At 37.9% G+C, this 20,750-nt stretch overlaps 1 protein-coding gene across 2 annotated transcripts in view; it reads right to left on the reverse strand.

The window, feature by feature from the left end:
• Positions 1 to 20,750, reverse strand: part of RPTOR (regulatory associated protein of MTOR complex 1) — a 488,176-nt gene that overhangs the window by 72,472 nt on the left and 394,954 nt on the right. For both annotated transcript variants that reach the window (XM_027850143.1, XM_027850144.1), the window contains 3 exons: positions 9,074 to 9,177; positions 8,213 to 8,396; positions 3,998 to 4,108 (listed from right to left, as the gene is read on the reverse strand). In XM_027850143.1, the coding sequence (XP_027705944.1) occupies positions 3,998 to 4,108; positions 8,213 to 8,396; positions 9,074 to 9,177 (399 nt within the window). The remainder of the gene's footprint in view (positions 1 to 3,997; positions 4,109 to 8,212; positions 8,397 to 9,073; positions 9,178 to 20,750) is intronic.

The raw sequence follows: 20,750 nt of genomic DNA on the forward strand, positions 1-20,750 counted from the left end.
AGTTGTATAGCTGACAAATCATCAGGAGATTTTTTTCCCCCATGTCCTTCCTTCTATCTGTAGATACTTGATTCAATGACAAATAAGGACCCCTAGTAGAGTGGATACATCTCTATTCTATGTGGTAGGCTGAGACGGCCTGTATTTGGATCTGACACTTGTGTTTCTAAATATGAATAAATAAATTGACATTTTAGTGAATAAATCTGTCTCTTTTGAGTGTTGTTGGCATGGATTTATTTCCCTAGGATAGATTCTAAATGATCAGATTGAGGATTCCCAACTGGGGGGACACATATTTGGGAACACAAGAACTTTGTCACTGGAGTACAGTACAGGGAATATTTGATAAATGACTGTATTACCCAACTGCAATATTCCCAAAGTGGTAGTTGGTGAAACATTCTGCAGAAGATGGGGCAGAATGGGAAAAGGAGGAAGACTTAAACTGCATCTAAAAAATTGGAAAGAGACAGTTGAAGGAATAAATCCTACTGACCAAGACCAAATGAATGGGGGGTTTAAAAATGAAACCCTTTTCATATTGAGATAGGGAAAAAAATCAGCAACAACACCCCAGTAAAAGATTAACGAATTGATCTCCACAATAACCAGAAACTCTGAATTGATTTCAAATAGATTAAATTACAACACTCTTAATGTACCCTTGGAGAAACATCTCATTATTACTAATGTGCTCAGAGGTTCTGATTCTGTTTATGACAACTTATCTTTGTGAATCAGGATTCTTGGTCCTCTTCTCAAATCCAAAGCAACAATGGAAGGCTGAACATGATATGCAGGATCTCCCTCAAAAAGTATACTTAGAATAAAACTGCTAGTTTACAAGAAACAGAATTAACAGTCTCACTATTATTGGATTGTGTTCTACTAAACATTTAAGAAATTTATGATACTAAAAATGCTATGTACAGAACAGTTTTCTTCATGAAAAATTAATCCCTTTGTTTTATTTCTTATGTGCATGTGTACAGTAAACTCGATATTACTTTTCATATTTGTTAACGATTATGAAAAGGTTTACTGAAAGCCAAGAGTTCTGGGGACTAAAAAAATTGAGGTAAATTGGTTTTCAGCTTGTGAACCTGTACTTATGGTTACCTCACCAAGCTACAGGTATCTTGTGAGGTGTAGTCTGAAAGCTCATCCAGGCTCATCACATATGAAATATTTCAGAACAAGTTCAGGGCTTGTTCTCTAATAAAGCAGGGGATTGGCAGGTGAGTACTACAGGTAGGTACTACATCCCTCACTCTGGACTGTGCAGCCCATAAAAAAGACATTTCTAGCAACAATAACTGATACAAAGAAAGGTGTTTACCTCCCAACCTAAGAGCCTAATAAAGTCCAATAAGTTGGATCATTTTGCATGTGTATGACAGAGGGTACCTGTCTTTGTTTTGCATAGAGTTTTGATTACCAGAAATAATACATAAGATTGTATAAAGAGGTCTATGTAAGAGAATTGCTGATTATCTAAGATAAACGTTTTTTTTTTTTTGGGCTAAGCAACTTTGCCCAGGGTCACACAGCTAGTAAGTGTTATGTATCTGAGGCTGGATTTCAACTCAGGTCCTCCTGAATCCAGGGCTGGTGCTCTATCCACTGCGCCACCTAGCTGCTGCATATGATGGATATGGATTTCTCTAGCTGCCAGTTAACATGTGCTTAAGAAATGAATGAAATTTCAGCTCAAGTAGAGTATATTTTAGGAAGGCAAATCTGTTGTTGCTAAAAACAAACAAACAAAATGTTCGACTCATGCTTAATTTTTGGATTATCAGTGTCAGTGGAATAGACTCTTCTATAGGACTTTAAGCAAGTCCATCAATGACTGTTACTAGAAGAAGATGTGGACATTTTGGGGCTACAATTTTAATGTGATGTGAAAGCTAACTAGCAATATATTTTTATCCCTTTTCATATTTATCTCATTAGTTGCAAGCACTTAAGGAAAAGACAAGACTAAACCTTAGTTACATTAAATAGTTAAATTAAATCATATTTAGCTTTTAAACCCAAAACATCATAGTTCTAAAGGTTATTTCCCCATCCACAATACTTAAGATGTTTTAGGAATCCTCAAAATCTTTTCTGTTATAATTTAGGTAGCACTGGTTCTCATTAGGCACAAGTTCAGATTTTCACCTCCCTCTTTTAGATAGGAATTTACGTTCGTGTAATTGAAGAAAGGTTCTCTTTTTGGTTGCCAGCTCTAAAGCTACCCAAAGATAAGCAAGTTCAGGTATAATGTGGGGTGGATAAGATGCTCTGTTGACCTCGGGATTCAATAACCATTATCTGGTGTGGTTGCCTCAAAGATTTCCATGGGCTTTGCTTTAAGATCTACTCATTAAGAAAATGAAAAACATTACTGAAAAGACACTTCTGCTTCTCCTACTAAGCAAAAGGAGCTAGATAAAAGAGGCTTTAAAAACTTTGCGTAAGTACTAACTGATTCTATAAAAATTTTGCTAAAGTACTAACTGATTCTATTTGGGCTTTTTCTCAATAAAATATCATTTATTGACAGCTGAGATAAGGAAAGCTTAGGAAAAAGAAACAATATTTGAACCAAATAAATTTTGAATTGTTGAATTTTGAATCTGGACATGCAGATACAAGTATATACAATGTGACTTTTAAATTAACAAAGGGAAAACTAAAAGGAAATTCAGTTTTCAAACTCCAAGAAAAGTTACCTGATTGTATGATTACAAGCATGTAAATTTATTTTCAGATTGCAGTTGTGGATGCTGTTGGGGAAAATGCAAGTTTTCTTCTTCTACTAATTTTAGGAAGGAATTTCAAATTGGGGGGAAAAAGCAAAAATAGTATGATATGAAAGGACTCATGGCACAGACATTTCTGTTTTTCCTGGGTTTCCACTCCAAGGGGATTGGAGTAAGAGCTTTTCTAGAAAAGCCCAGCTACCTCCTGCTTTGCCTTGCAGGGAAGTCAGCAGTCCGGGTTTGTTGTGTCATCCTGTTTCTGAAGGCATGATTATGGCAGCAAAAATCTCCCATTATGACTCAGCTGCAGAATTAGAGCACAGTGAAAGATAATCTGGGAGGATAACCCAAGTGTTTTAGAAATTAGCCCTAAGGAAGATGTTCTTTTAAAAAAGTGGCAAACTTTAATGGCCCCAATAGGGTCTAAGTGTGGCCTGTGGACTGGCCTAAGGCTGCATCAGTTGTTCATAAAGCTAGAAAACCTACAGTGCCACTTTCAGTAATGATGAAGACAAAGCATTTGACATCAGCTAGAACAGGAATGACAAGACTGTGTGTTTAGATAAGATCAGAAGGTGATTGAATCTGGCTTCATTTAAAAATAACGATGCTCATCTCCCAGAGCACTTAGCTGAGTTGCTGCAACCTCTCTGGCTTCATGCATGTATTGCATAATTAAGATATAATTGGTAAATCATGCTGGACACAACAATATCAGTATTAAGTGTTACAAATAATTCTTCTATTTTACTTGAAGACCCCCTCCCTCCCATTCAGTAACATAACATGATGGCTCCCACTGCATCTCCCCTATCTGACACCCCAGGATTTGAGCATGCTCTTCCCCCAACCCCCTCCAATGAACAGACAGAGCAGCCAAGGTAAGAAGGAAGTAGGATGCAGATCTAAGCTGGTACTCTGAGCACAGGATAATTTCACGTACATAATTATTCTGTTAAGAATGAAAAAGAGTCAATGACTGAATAACATTGGCTCACAGGGATCAAGTTTTAAATATGACTTTAACAAATTTTAAAACATAGTTAAGAGATCCACATTTAAAACAGGTATGAGAAAATATTTTGGGGTTTGGGATATATAGAGAAAAAGGAAAGGAGCATCATGAGCATTAAATGTATCTCTTTATGTTGAGTGACAACAGGTATCTGTTGACGTGGGAATCTGAAGAGGAACAGAAAAGGACCAGGAATTTAATGCAAATCAACAACAATAAGATCAGTTACCTTCATTACTGGCTGGGCAAAATATTTGGCACTCCAGTCACAGAATCCTGTCTGCATTGTGGCTGAAATGAAACTTTTGTGTCCAACAGTGTCATCTGCATCATCAGTGGTCTTCCAAGAGGAAAGAGAAAGTGAGAGCAAGAGAGAGAAAGCACATAGAAATAATTAGCTCCTTTCTATTTCGTGTTTCATTTCCCCAATTACAAAGTCTGATCTTATTCTGATATATTTCTGTATCTGACTATAACCTCCTATTATTCTACCTTTCCCTATGCCTCAACTCCCCTAAACCCATTCTTTGCCCTTATTAAGGCCTCCAATCCATTCACCCCTTGGTAAGTTCAAAGGCCATTACTCCTCCTCTCACTTCATTTTCCTCTACTCTTGATTCCCTACCCCTTCGTCTTATTACCATACACCCCTTGCCAAATCGTAGCCCTGAATTATTCTCACCATCTAACTTCTAAACTCTTATTCACATGCTGCTGAATAGAGCTGGAGGAAGTCACACAACTTCTCCTGACAGGGTACATTATCAATTTATATTGTTCAACTCCATCTGGACCTTTACTGCAGTAAGGAAATCCTCTGAATTTTCCCTAATTACTTCCAGATTTCATTCCCCACAAAGGCTTTTTCAAACCCTCTCTCCTCTCCTCAAAAACTCCTATACTTCTAACCTCTGCCTACTTCAGCTGAGGACCTGTCCTTTTACTTCACTGAGAAAACTGAGGCCATCTGAGATAAGCTTTGTCTTCTTCCATTCTCTTATCTCAAAACACTTTGACATCATGCTCAATTCTCTTTTCTTTCCTTTGGGCTCTGACAAAGAAGTGGTCCCTCTCCTTGTTTAGGGCAACCTTTCTATGTGCTCTTGATGATATACTCTTTGCTTTCTCCAGCAAACTGAAATCTTAATTATTACTCCTCCCCCTCCCAACCCTCAGTCTTCAATATCTCCTTACCTACTGGTTCCTTCTCTACCACAAGCCTTCACTCATACTCCCCTCTATTCTTTTTTTTCTTTTTTTAAGGCAATTGGAGTTAAGTGACTTGCCCAGGGTCATACAGCTAGTAAGTGTCAAGTGTTTGATCTGAGGCTGGATTTGAACTCAGGACCTCCTGACTTCAGGGCCGGTGCTCTATCCACTGCACCACCTAACTGCCCCTCTCCCCTCTATTCTTAAAAAAACCTTCATTAAAACCCAACTTTTCAAGGTATCTCCTCTCTTTCTTAGCCAAGCTCCTAAAAATTATTTTATGTACTCTGTTTCTACTTTTCCTTCTCTCATTCCTCCACCCTTTGCAATTTGGCATCTAAACTTATCACTTACCTGAAACTGATTTCCTCAAGGCTCTCTAAACTATCAAATCTGATGGCCTTCTCTCAGTCTTAATTGTTCTTGACCTACCTGGGACACTGTTGACTTTCCTCTCCTCCTGGACACTTTCTCTTTTCTCATTTCTTGTGATTCCATTCTCTCCAGGTTCTCATTACACTTGTATGACTGCTCTCTTTCTCAGTCTCCTCTGCTAGCTCATCATCCATATCATTACTCTAACTGTGGGTTTTTTCCAGGGATTTGTCCTAGGCCCCCTACTCTTCTCTTCCTATACTCTCTCTTACAGAACTCATTGATTTTTCACAGGTTTAATTAGCAGCTCTATGCAGATGACTCAAAGATCTCTATACCCAGCCCCAGGCTCTTCTATGAGCTTCATTCAATTCCACATCAACAATTGCCTATTGTACATTTCGTACCATGTGTCAGAGAGAGACATTTCAAGCACCACAAGTCCAAAACGGAACTCATTACTGGTCTTCCCAAACTTTTTCTTGTTCCAAACTTTCCTATTTCTTCCAGTCTCCCAGGTTTACTCTTTCTTCCTCACTTTCTTTTTCACCCCCCTCACCTATCTCATCTTCAGTTGCCAAATCTTGCTTTTTCTCCATACCATTTCTCACCTCTGACCCTTTCTCTATTCACACAATTACAGCATTAATTCAGGCCCTTCTCACACCTAGATGACTGGAACAGCTTTAAGTCTCTCTGCACATCAGGCCATCTTCCACATTGCTGTCAAGTGATTTTCCTCGGGAATGAGATGCTGACCATGTGATTCCTCTCCCTACTCAATCAACTCTAGTGGCTTCCTATTGCTTCTCACCCTATCTTTCTACTATCACTGAACATCACTCTCCCTCTCACACTATGTGATCCAGCCAAATTAATTTTCCTCTCTGTTCATTCTTCAAGACACTCCATCTCCCTGCCTTTGCACCAGCTGTCCCTTGTGCCTGGAATGCAGTCCTTTTTCATCTTCACCTCACAAAATCACTTGTTTCTTTCAATATGTTGCTCAAGTACCACCTTGTATATGAGACCTTTCCTGATTTCCCCCAACTTCTAGTGACATCCTTCTCTAAATAACTTGCACGTAACTAGCCCTGGCACTCATACCTTAGAAGTACCTCTGGTATTGCAGCCCCTCAATCTGATTGGAAAGTTTCTCCCAGAGCCTCCATTTAAGGAGAGTGCCCAGGCCAGTTATCTTCACTTCTCACTGGGCCCTACTCTGAAATTCTGAATCCACAGTCCCTTGTGCTGGGTACCTCCTCTCACCCCCACTCCTACTTTTCAGTATCCTTTTATATGTTCTCTTCTCCCATTAGAATGTAAGGTCCTTGAGGGCAGGGACTGTCTTTGATAAACAGGCACACATAGTAAAGGCTTAATAAATTTTTGTTGACTAACTCACCTAACTTCTATTTATTCTTTGTATTTAATCTGTTTATACTCATATATATGCTGGTTACTTCCCACATTAGAATATGAGATTCTTGTGAGTACAGATTGTTTTCTTCATTATATGTATATCCCCTGTAACTTACTGATTGATTCCCTAATGATAAGAAACTGGACTTGGAAAATCCAGAAGAGGAGATAAAATAAAAAAGAACAGTTTCTTCAGGTAAGAGTTAAAACTTAATTATGGCAGCAATTCTAGTGATGTGTTTGTGTTGGGACAGTGAAACAAAATGTCTGTTGTTAGCTATGCCAAAATTTGGAGTCCAGAAATGTTAGCCAATGATAAACACAAACACAAACTTACATCTGGCTTGATTTCTTGACTAGATTGGCAGATGAAGCAGCAGCTGCCATTATGTCAGGTTTCATCCACAGAAGAGCTAAGCTTCACACTTGGTACAATTTGGCAGTCTCTACTCCTGAGCAGTCTAGGCATGGAGTAGCAGGTGGTATTCTTAGTTAGGAACAAGGAACAGTTGCAGAATGACATTTGTAAAACTTTGTCCACCACCTGCCAGCATCATGCTTAGCCAGTATGACGGCTACTTTTTAATCTACGGGGCACAATGATTCTCTTCACAATTATCCCCCTTCTTCCCTTTTCATCAATCGACTCTGCTGACCCCTACACTGTTCAGAGGTCTAGAATGCATCACACAAATACAAACATACTACAGGCCCACTCATTTTACATAGATGTATTTGGTGTAACCTGAAATTTCTTTTTAGTTCCAGTGACCTTGGCATAGGAAGCCAGAAAATATTTGTCAAGAATCATTTTATGATCATGTAGTAGACATGATCCTGACAAATCCTCACCACACAAATTAAAACATGAAAGCTCTCCCTTCAGAATGTCTTTTGAACTGTATTGAGAAGGAAATAATATCAGTTTATGCAGAAGACTTGAGTGTTTAAAAAACATAACTTGCTCAGATTAAATAATTCTATTCAATAGCTGTGGTTAACATTGCCACACCAAGTGTTTCTTCAGGAAGAAGGAAAATCAATTTTACTATTTGGTTTTATTTTGTGGAAGTTGCCAAGAATAGAAGAAATGAGACTAGTGGCGACAGCAATAAGATAAATGCATACTGCAATATTCATAAAGGATATGATAGCTCAAACAATAGCATAGATGTGGACGCAAAAGACAAAGAAAGGAAGCGGTAATCTGACTAAATGGACTAACCAAAAGTTGGAAGAGTTGTAGGAAATAATCCTAGCTCTGTTTATTACAAACTCAGTGACATGAAGTTAAATCCTGATGCCCTTCTTCTAACACCCGAGAAATATGGACACCAGCTCTTGATTATGAACTAATTAGAATGGTTGTAAAAGATTTACAGGAAAATAATGATGCCCAAGAAGGTTCTGTCAGATAGTAAAGGTGGTCATTGTTTACCTGATCTGGACCCTTGTCAAACATCTTTCGTGTCCTGGGGAACTGGTGGGAATGAGGTGTATACTGCACACCCATGGGACCCACATTAGCTGGTCTGCCTGATGGGATGTCCCGACTGCCCGGCTGCTTAGTCACGTCATTGGTCAGACTGGAGCTGCTGGTACTTGATGTTGGAGGAGAGCCTCTGTCAAAGGAAGAAGTATAAGAGATGAATATGACGTTTTACATAAACCTTCTTACTTAAAAATATAAGCTTTCATTATGCCCCCACCAAGATCTCATAGAGACCCTAAAAGGTCATTAGGTCTAGCCCCTAGTCTCTAAACATATACTCTCTTAAATTACTGAACATTACTATTAGTGAGAACCCTTTAATTCCTTTTCCAACTAAGTCTTTTTCATAGAAAATTAGTATACCAATATGTAGGCTAAGAACTAACTGAATTAACAAATGAATCATTTCTACTCTTATAAGTAAGGAATACAGAATAATTTACTATGTTTTATTTGCATTTGTCATGCAATTAAATTGCTCCCCGAGGTACAAAACTGTCACAGGGAAAAGTCTTCTCATAAGTTTTCTACTTGGGGTATGCTACTATTGACTTTTACAATTTTATAGGAACACTAAGGAGACCTTTAATTGTTATACTATGTGCAAACAATGGATTGACCTCAACTTGGAGAAGACCTCTGGGAATGGAGGAAAATATACTTTCCTCCTTCTGGGAGGAAGAGTATGGAAGATGGAGACAGAGAAGAAATAGACAAAAATATAAAAAGGGAGCATATCATCTGAGAGAGAAAGTACTAAGAAAAAATGAATCATATTTATTTTTCTAAATCAGTAAGATAACTTACCCTACTTGGTGAATGTGCATGCCCTTGTTAGTAGGGCTAGCTGGGGCAGACTGAGTAAGAGAAGAAGTGTCAAGGATGCGCTGAGGACGGGCATTGACAGTGGCCTGTAGAAAAAAGGGACAAATAGCATGAAAGATTAATCAATTAATCTGCAGGTATTTATTAAGAATCTCCCAAGTGCCAGGCACAAATATAATGAATCCTTCCTTCCAAGGAGCTTACATTCTAATGGGGGAGATAACAAGGACACATGTAAGCAGAAGGACCGAGAAAGGGACTGGACCTGTGATTCCATTGGTGGAGGAAACTTCCTATACCTACCAATGCAGGTTGTACCTTCTTGGCAACTTTCAGACTTTCAGAGTTGCCTGGGGATAACTGGGAGGGTAAGTAAACTGCCCAGAGTCACACAGCATATAAGGATATATCCAGAATAAATATAATGAGGATAAACACAAATGACTACATAGTCATTAAGCACCACGTAGTTTGGAATGGAGGGCACTGGCAGTTTATAGGGAATCAGGGAAGACTTCATAGGAGGGAATGCGTAAGCTGTGGCTTGGAAGAAGAGAGGGGTTCTCTGAGGTAAAGATGAGGAGGGAATGCACTGTCAAGTGTAATAACCCCTTCTCAGGTTACAAGATAAAAGTACAAGGTTACTGGCACCATTATATGGCTCTACAACTACATACTAATAAGCATTTTTAAAAAAGAATTTTGTCTGTAAAAACAAAAATGAGCTGTTCACAAAATGCAATTCTTGATATTTATTTACTTTACTATTTTTAAATTCTAAACCAATCTGATCTAACAAGTAATTATTTAGTGCATACTCTGTGCAAGGCTAAATACTAAGTTCTCTGTACTAAGTGCTGGGGGTGCAAAGATAAAATGAAAAGCAGTCCCTGTTCTTACAATCTACTAATTGTTTAGCTGGGATCCAATAAGCCCTAACTATAGCAATTATTAAAAAACTAGTTATGTACTACCTTAATTTAGACTTTTCATCACCTCTTGTTTGAACTACTGCGATGGCCTCCTAAGGAACCTCCTCTGCTTCCACTGCTCTTCCTTCTGATTTCTAGCTTCAAAAATAATCTTCTCAGGGCAAAGGTTTGAACATGTCACTGCCCTGCACAAAAAAAACTTGGTGGCTCTCTACTGCCTCTAGAATAAAATTCAAACACCTTGCCCTGGCATTTAAACCCCTCTACCATCTGGCTCCCACTAACCTTTTCCAGCTTTAATTCATTATACTACTCATTACACTCTCTGTGTTCCAGCCAAACAGGGCTACTAGCTGTTTCCTGGGCTTGGCTTCATACCCAGTTGTAAATGTTTTTTCCTGTCTCAAACTACTTTGCATTTACTTATCTGTGCATACACAAGCTTCCAGAGATTGTTTTCTTACTGACTTGGTATCCCCCACACTAAACACAGTGCCCTGTACATATTAAGTATTTGATAAATATGTTGAATTGAAGAAAAAAGTTACAAAGTGATTAAAAATTAAACAAAGCCAAAATTACAAAGGGTGGAGGGAAAGCTTCTAACTTCCTGATCAAGAGTGAGCTGTCCCTCCTCAAATGCTGTGAAAGTACTTCATTTGAAACTTTCCTTTGCCCCTATCACATACAAGCATGTGTTCTAATTATTTATGTGTATGACACATCCCTGTCCAACCTCTTCCAGTGCAGGGATGGATTAGATGTTGGAATAGGCACTAATTATGAGACTATCATAATGATCTAGGTGAGAGACCATGACAGCCTAAGGTGGTAGCCTTGGGGGATGTTGTGGAGGTAGAATTGACAAGAGTTCACACATAATTGGGTACAGGGAATAAGGTAAAGGCAAAGTTGAGGAAATTATTGAGATTGAAAAACTGGGTGACTAGAAGGATGTTGGTACCCACAAATGAAATATGGAAGCATTTGGATGTGGGATAAGTATAAGAGAATACAATGGAAAGCCATGTGAAGTCTGAGGACAAAGATCTGCTTATGCAAACACAATCCACTGGAACATACTATAAGTGAAAGTACTTGTATTTAAGGCTACTTCCCATCCCTAGGAGAGTGGTTTGTCTGGAGCAAATTCTCAACTTTCATTTCTCCTCTTCTTTCCCCCCTCAGATTGTCCAAGCTCTCACACCACTTTAGTTTTCAGACAAATCCTCTTGAACATTGTGGTTCTCATTTTGAGGAGGCATGAGTAGTGGCAGACTCATTATAATACTGTACATCATGTATTCTTCAAAAACAAAAAAGCAGACTCTGTATGCTCTGAAGAATAAAGCTGGGCACCTGAGGTGGCCTTCGAATGTATTATCTGTTCTTGTTTAAAGCCATATGAGTACTATATCTCTTGCTCCTTCCTGAAAACATAGCTTTTTTAAGAATTATTTTACCTTTGCTGTGAATGGGACAAAGTTAACTATGTCATGGAAATAATTACTTGGGAATAGAAAGAGAAGATATATATTAGAAATAGTACCTAATACTGTAATTATGCCAGAAATTCAATTCATGGGACCTATGTCCCAAGCTAGACCTCTGTCATTAAAGTTGGTTTGTATTCATTTAGCTCCCTAAAGAGATTTATAAAATCCTTGGAGAATTGGGGCTGTGGGGAACAACTACAATAAAGGGCTCTCTACTATTTTTTTCTTGAAGAGAAAAAGAATTCATCTTGAACTGCAAAACAAGCTCTCGTGTCTCAGTTCCGTGACTTAGTGATGTGAGAAAACACTTGTTCATCTTAAAATAATTTATTTCATGCCACAGAATTTTTTTCTTTCTGTATTCCTTCTTCATCGAAAAATACTTACCACAGATTTTTGCTTATAATGCCTGAATTTTTTTTAAAATCTATGTACAGTAGGAACAGTAATTTTGAATACCTGCCCCTGATTGAAAGAGTATAGACCAGGAATTGCTTATGAATGTTCTGATCTGAATATGTGCGACACGTAACTAGGTAAGTAAGTGGAAAGGTAATTAAGCCTCAGGCCTTCTGAGGGAGCAGCTTGATGAAGCCATCCTGGGAAGCTGCTTCATTAATGGGTCATACCCATAAAGCTCTGCTTAAAGGATCCAAGACTTTCTATAATTGTATCCAACTGTGTTGCCATTAGCATTTGGAGAAACCAGAGAAGTCGATCATTTTCATTTCTCTTTTTATTTTCTCTATTTTATGGGCTCAAAACATTTTTCATCAAATTTGCTTTGTTGCTAAACCCTGTGGATAATGGGAAAATAGTCGATGTTGTAAAGCTTCCTTCCCCTGGGGCTTGTAGGGTTTGAAATTTCAACACAGGAAAAAAAAATCTGTGCCAGCTTCAGATGTGGCACCTGGGAGGGCAGGGCTTCCTTGTTTTGGGATTTAATACAGATGTGGAAACCTGAAGTCTGCTGTGGGGTTATAGAGGGTAGGGAAATAATAAACCAACAAAACTATTTATTGGCAAGTGGATTGCCTTTTTTAAAAACCTAGACTTTGCAAAGATTTTTCTTTTTTAATAATCCCCCAGCACAGTTTTAGGAGAGCAGCTCCGATCTACTCTGGCCACCCAAAGTCATTAGATTTCAAAGAACCTATGACACCCACACAGAATGATGACTTAGTTTTAAGGGACACAGCTGAAGAAACAGACAATGTCAGATTAAAAAAACCAAACCAAACCAAACCAAAAAACCTATTTAACAAGACCTTGAATTGGCAACTTCCTGTGTATCTCTATTTCTTCTTGAATATATAACTCAACTTCCAAGAAATCCAATTTTTCATTCATAAATATCAATTAGTAGTTAGGAACTTTGGAAAGGCAACCAGGTCCATAGATTTAAAATGCAAGACCAATTAATTATACAATCCTTCATTTAAATAGCATCAGAGCTTCCATGATTCGGTTTACAAAAATTTATTAAGTCTCTTTGCTGTGTACAGAGCACTGAATGAGTCAGAATTGGGGAGGAAACAAAGTTAAGGTTAGACAATGTCCCTGGCTCACAGGATATGGCATATACACAGAATATTACAATAGAAAAATAATATATCAGAGAGGCACAAAATGCTATTTGGGCAGCAAAAGGAGGTTGCTAAGGTCACAAATGAAATAAGTTTCCTTAATATTATAAATAAAGGTTTTCTCCCCTGTAGAATGTAAGCTCCTTGCAGGCAGAGACTTTAAATTAATGTCTTTGTATCCTGGGTTGCTAACACAGTAAGAAACACAAAGGCACTAAATAAATGTGTACAGAATTGAATCCTTGCCATAAGCCTGGAAACTGGGATTTAAAAAAAAAAAAAAAACAACCCCACCCCCACTGGGATGAATTATCTCCATAGTGAAACCTATCCAATATGAGTACTTTTGAGTCAAATTCTTCAGTTTATTTTCTCTTAAGTATGCAAATTGCTTGACCACCTCACATTCCTCTCCCCCGCTCGCAAAGTCTGAAGAGAATCACATTTCAGATAAATAAAGGGGAGAAACTTAAACTAAGAAATTGTCATTTCATTTCACATTGCTCATTTGGGAATAATTTTTGACTGCTCTTCTCCACACTTCCAGAAAAGCAGTTGAAGGCGGAGGAGGAATACTTTGTTGTTGAACCGGAAAACTTCACCAAAATTCAGCAACCTTTCAATTACTTAAGGAATATAAAAGCTTCACCAATCACTGCCTTGGACAGTGACTCATTACCCAAACTTCTCAGACACTCGAGAGATGATTCCACTCTGAATGTGCCATTCCATTCCACTCTGTGGATTCATCAGCCCCCACAGTATCTGCAATGAAGTCCCAACAAGGAAAATGAGTAGGAGTTACTGGGTTCTTAACTCACTTCTCTACTTCAGGGCTTCCCAACATCACAAAAGAGTAGGATTTCTGCCTTGGATGAATGGATTTTTGGCTTTTCCCAGATTCTCTTATACATACCAATGGATCATTGCTATTTTTTTAGAAAGTAAACTAAAGTAATTTTGCTTTAAGTTATCTGAAAGGACAAGTAGCTCTTTACTAGTTCAGTTAACATCTATTACTTTTTACTTAGAGTAGTAGCATCATACATAAGGATTTCTGCTGGCTGCATATATTGACTCAGAAAATCACATATTAACATCATCTATGTTTCATTATATTTGTATTTATTTTGTTAAATATTTCCCAATTACTTTTTAATCTGGTTCCATGGGGGGAGTATCAAGCTGTGTGTATGACACCTCTGACTTATAGGAAATTTGGCATCATGGTTAGAGAATAGGTCTCAGAGCCATTTAAACCTAAGTTTTATGCCTCTGACATATACTGCCCATGTGATCCCACACAAGTCACTTAACCTCTCAGTGCTCTAGGTGATTCTCCAATACTTTTAAGTTTCACAGAAGGCGGTAATCTGCATGTGAAGGAGTTCCCTTATCTGGGAGTTTCCTATAACAATGAAATCATAGGTCCAGTTACTATCCCTATTCCTGTTTTTGTTTTATCAGTCTTTTGGAACAGAAATACCTAATGACTATATTTATTTTAGGGAAGATCTGAAGGTGAAATATCTACTCCAAGAAAGAAGTATGGATAAGGAACAGCTGCCCAAGAGATATTTTCAGATTCCAGATCTCAGTGAACTAGATGCTCTTTGAACCTGAATAGATGAGAACCTATCCCTAAATCTTCCTCCTTTTCAATTTTTGCTTTTGTTTTTCTATGTATACTTTATCCTGGGTTTACTCACCTTAATAAATGGCACCATCAAGTTCTTTTAGTATCTTGTGGCTATCAATGAAGCACTCAGGCTGTTATCCATCCTTTTTCCTAGGTGATAGGCCCATTTCCCTTTCTGATCATATATAACCCCTGTGGATGCCTTCTATTCTTTACCTCCCAACAAATCTTTGTGGCTGTACCTGACTTACACCAACACTGAATCTTTCCATTTTATTTTGGGTCACTTGCAATCTTTTTTCTTCCAAGACCCTGGAGTTCCCTGAATGGCAGCCATCAAAAGAAGAATATGGTAGTTAAACAGATTATTGAACATACTTACTGTTACAGGTGGATTGCCCATTACACTTTTGTGTTTGAAAAACTTCTAAAGATACACACACACACACACACACACACACACAAAATTTTAAGGCTGCATTTTGTTTGAGTCTAAAGCTTTTTCCACACTATTGAATCTCATATTTTATGAAAATGGTCATAAAGATAAGAAAATGTTATTTGGATAAGTAATTGCTTATGCATTCCTGGTCTCCATTTTAAAATTAGTGTTCATGTGCAATTTTTTTCATTCTTTTGAAATCTTTCCCCTTTAGAGGTATCTTGAAAAATGAATCCTGAGTCCCTTTAAAAGTATGCCCCCTTCAGCACAGCTCCCTTCTGTATGTATTTAATAAGGTTCAGCAGCTCTTCCCAACTTCATTTTTCTCAAGTACTGTGACCATTTATTCAAATAATACTTTGTAAATTTAAGTGTCAGACTCCAAAATATCATTGCTGATGAGAACACCAACGATATACCTTAAGTTTTGTTCACTTACCATCCATTTGTTATCCTCTTATCAGTTTACTACTGATTAAGATTACCGATGTTCTCTCAACTGTCTGGATCAGCTGTGTCTCTTGCCAATGTCCGCATGGTGTTTTACTCTCAATTAAAAAAACTGTGAGGTGATATACTATTTCATTATTATGGCATAGCAGAAAAAGTGCCAGATATGGACTCGGCAGACTTTGATACGAATCTCAGCTCAGATATTTATTGGTTATTGATTATGGGCAAGTCACTTATCTTCTTTCTATCCCTATTCTCATCTGTGAAATGAAGATAACATATATGCTGCTGCACTGAGTTGTAAGATTTGTGAATCCTGAAGAAAGTTATCAGTCAATCAATATTTAATAAATGGTACTATGTGCCAGGCATTGTCCTAGTTGCTGGGGATACAGTACAAAGAATAAAACTGTTCCTACTCACAAGAAGCTTACATTCTAATGGGAGAGAGAACAAGTACCTCTATAAATACGTGCAGTGTCAATATGAAATGAATAAATACAAAATATACAGAGGGGTTAAATATACTAGAAAGTTTTCATGAAGAACATGGTGCTTGAGCTGCATCTTAAAAGTCTACGAGGGACTCAAAGAGATTGTGGGAAGGAAAGCATTCCAGGCACATGGCACAGTCAGTGTGATGGTGGAGAATTAGGAGCTGGAATACTGGGTATGAAGAAAAGTGAAAAGGTCAGTTTGGCTGGATTTCAGAATGATAGAGGAAGAGTAATATACAATGAAACTAGAAAGATGTTGGGGCCAGGTTGTTAAGGGCTTTAACAGCTAAACAGAGGAGTTTATATTTTATCCTAGAGGCAAAAGGAAGCCACTTGAATTGAGTCAAATATTGAATTGAATTGAGTCAAATAGACAGATCTGCACTTACAGAAAATCACTCTGGCAGCTGTGTGCAGGACAGACTACAGTGGAGAGAGCTGTGAGGTAGGGAGACCAATTAGGAAGCTGGTACAAAAATCTAGGTGAGAGGTAATGAAGACCTGAAATAAGGTGGGAGCTGTGGGGAGAGGAGTCAGATGAGAGATACATTGATGGTGGTGCCTTTGGTAGAAATAGGGAAGAGGGATGGATGGGTGGGGGTGGGGGTGGGGGAGAATGATAAGCAGCTCAGTTTTTTTTTTTTTTTTGGTGAGGCAATTGAAGTTAAGTGACTTGCCCAGAGTCACACAGCTAGTAAGTGTTATGTGTCTGAGGCTGGATTTGAACTTAGGTCCTCCTGACACCAGGGCCAATGCTCTATCCACTGCACCACCTAGCTGCCCCTTCAGCTCAGTTTTACAGTTTTACAGGTATTATGGAATTGAAGCACAAAGGAGAGACTGGGGTTGGAAATGTATGTGTGTATATATGTGTGTGAGTGTGTATATAATATATATACACACTCACACACATACATATATGTCTGTGTATGTATTTACGTATATTTTTTGAGTCATCTGCATAGAGATAATAATTAAACCCATGAAAGCTGAGAATCCATGTTACTGAGAGAGCGTAGAGGGAGGTAGAAAGAAAAATTAGGACATAACCAAGGTGGACATCCACAGTTACAGGGTATGATTTGGATGATGAACGAGCAAAGGAGACAAAGGAGGAGCAGTCATACAGGGAGGAGGAGAACAAGGAGAGGAGTGTCACAAAAACCCAGAGAGGACAAAATATCCGGTAGGAGAGGGTGGTGAGATGTCAAATGCAGCAGCGAGATCCAGGGGAATTAGGATTGAGAAAAGACCATCAGATCTGGAAATTCAGAGATTGATGATAATTTTGAAGAAACTAATTTCCATTGAGTAATGAGATCAGATGCCAGACTGTAAAGGGTTAAGGAGCAAATGAGAGGAGAGGAAACCAAGGCAGCAAGTATATAAAGCTTTTTTTAAAGTTTGGTTGAGAAAAGGAAGAGAGATATAGGATGATAGCTTGAGGGGATGGTGAGATCTAATGAAAGTTTTTTCAAGGAGGTGGGTAGAGCTAGAAACATTTGAAGGCGACGGGGAAGGAATTGGTACATAGGGATGGTTTGAAGATTTGAGAGGTGATTGAGTATGCACTCTCCTGGAGAAAATGGCAGGGGATAGGATTAGTGCACACGTAGAGGGGTTGGTTTTAGCAAGGAGGAGGGCCACCTCTTTGTCAGAGACTGGGGAGAAAGGAGGAGAGAGAAGGGGATGATGGCAGGGGGGTTTGAAATGAAGAAGGCGAAAAGAAGGAGCTCACCTCGAATGGCCTCAATTTTCTCAGTAAAGTAAGAGGCAAGGTCCAAGAGGAGGTTTGGAATAGCTTCTGTGGGAGGTGAGACAGTGAATCAATTAGGGAGGAATACACAAATGTGAAGCACTAGACAAATGTGAGTAATTATTATTGTGTTGTAATGTTTTATAAATGAGCCTGTCCTCTAAACTGGTGTTGTCCTTGGCTGCCATGTCTTTCTACATGGCAAAAAGAACAAGTTTTTGGTGGATGCCATAGTTTCTAGAATCTTTTCATCCTCCTCATTTTGTATCAGTTAAAAGTTTCTAAGAAATGGTGATGGGGTCATTATCTTTACTTTTGTCTATTTCTGACTTTGCAAAGTCAACCGACCACTTATTTAAACATGTGTTGGAGCTTCTGCAGTGTAAATAATGTCATCTTTTATCTTTATCCCTTCTATTTTGACCTTTTCTTTTTTCTTTTTGGTGAAGCAATCATGGCTAAATGACTTGCCCAGGGTCACCACAGCTAGTAAGTGTCAAGTGTCTGAGGCCGGATTTGAACTCAGGTCTTCCTTGACTATAAGGCCGGAGCTCTATGCACTACGCCACCTGACCTTTTCTTTAACTAGGAGATGATCTGACTCCGCAAATAGTCAATTGGAAAAAGACTCTCACATTGGTACTCAATCATCTTCATTCTGGTGAGATATACTCAATTTCACTTGCTGTAGTGTTGTTCAGTTCTTTCCCCAGAAAATAAGCTATCAAAGAATACTAATGGTCAGATTTTTAATAAAGGAATAAAAACTATCAACAAACATAAAAAAAAGTTCCAAATCACTAATAATAAGAGAAATGCAAATTAAAAGGTCTTTGAGACTCCACCCACATCCATCAGATAGGTAAAGATGACAAAAATAGAAAAATGACAATTGTTGGAACAGTTCTGGAAGGATAAGAATACTAATGACCTGTTAGTGGGTACAAACACTCTGAAAAGCAATTTGGAACTATTTCTAAGAAGGCAATAAACTGCACTTGTTAACCCAGTGATATCAATACTGTGCATAAACCCCAAAGAGGCCAAAGTTGGAAGGGTTGAACTTACATATCAAAAATATTTAGGGCAACATTTTTTGTTGTAGCAAAAAACTGGGAAAAAATGTGGATGCCCATAATTGGGGAATGGTTGAACAAATCATGCTGTGTGAATGTGATGGAAAGTTATTCCACCATAACAAATAACAATACAATCAGTTTAGAGAAACCTCAAAGACTTGAACTGATGTAGTATGAAATGAATCAGGAGAACAAGTTATACAGTAACATAAGAGAAAATAACTTTGAAAGATTACAGAACTCAGATCAGAGCAACCAATCACGACTAGAGAAGGGTGATGATGTTAGCCACCACTTGGAAGAATGATGATGGGCTAGAGGAACAGAATGACACAGATTTTCAGATATGGCCAATGTACTGAATTATATTGCTTGACCACATTTATGTGTTGCAAGAGAAAGTTTCCTTTTGGTAGGAGACAGTTAGTGGGGCTTGTGACAGGAATGCAAAAAAAATTAAAAAGGATTGGTTAAATAAGCACACAGAAAAAAAACAATTTTTTTTTACTGTTAAAACAATAATAAAAACCAAACTAACAAGTTAATAGTTTACTGTATAATCTTCTTTTTTGTTCTTGTACATTGGAATGTTCATGTCTTTTGATGATTTTAAATTTCATAACAAAAAAGAAAGCTTAAATTAAAAAAGGTAGGTATTCCTTTGTATAGGTACAAGACTTTTTAGTAATGTTTAAGAAATCTTTGGCCTCTGTCATTCCTGTATGTTGAAGCACATTGCAGATTTTTTGTTTTTGTTTTTTTGCTATATTCCCTTGGTCCTACCTTCTTATTGAAATCACAGAGTAGCAAAGTATATGCTGACTTAGTTTTATGAGTTATGTCAAGGTGTTCATGTAACTTCCCTACTTCTTTACTGTCAGCAATAGATATTGGTACATTAGGTGCAATTATCTTCATAGAAAGTTGATGATAGCTAGTATATATTTATATAACATTTTAAGGTTTTTAAGTATACTATCTCATTTAGTTCTCACACTAACCCTGGTAGGTTAAGTGCTTATCATTACTCCCATTTTATAGAGGGAGAGAATGAAACAGAGAGAGGGTAAGAGATTTGCCCAGGGTCACACAGCTAGTAAATGTTACGTTGAAACTCTTGACTACAAGTCCAGTGCTCTACCCGCCATACTTCCTAGCTGCTTACAGTCATTATGAGCAATATAAGGTGGGTAGAATAAGTGCCTCAAGAAATAATGTCTATTTTCGCCTTTGGGTACAAAATGAAACCAGTTCCACTACTCCTTTATATGCTTTCCATCCATTTAACTGTAACTTCTTTGTGTCTTCTGGTTTAATTTATAGTAAGAATGTCAATAGTGATGTGTTTCAGTTCCTCCAGAAACTGGACAGTTTCTCCTATAACTGACTGTAGATACAATTACACATCAAGAATATAAGTAGTTAAATTAATGTTTTCTGAGATTTCTGTCATTCTTAATATTCTCTGTCAATTTTCTATCATTATGTTATCAATAATGTAAATATGAAGAGGATGTTCAGGCCAGGGGCTTTTGTGTGTTTTTATCAACTTCACGAGCTGCTTTTACCAAAAAATCCATCACTTAGTGATGCTGAGATACTTCATATTTAGCTAGGTTGGCCTTGGGACAGCAGATATAATCTAATGTATAGTTGAAGGTTTTCCAACCTTCAAAGTATAGTTTATACTCTCCTGGTAAAGCATTCACGAACTCAGGGTCACTTCCACATCATTATGAAGAACTGGAGTGGGGATTTTGACCAATTACAGTAATTAGG

This window comes from Vombatus ursinus, unplaced genomic scaffold (genome assembly GCF_900497805.2).
Source record: "Vombatus ursinus unplaced genomic scaffold, bare-nosed wombat genome assembly UNPS02008996.1, whole genome shotgun sequence".
Lineage (NCBI taxonomy): Eukaryota > Metazoa > Chordata > Mammalia > Diprotodontia > Vombatidae > Vombatus > Vombatus ursinus.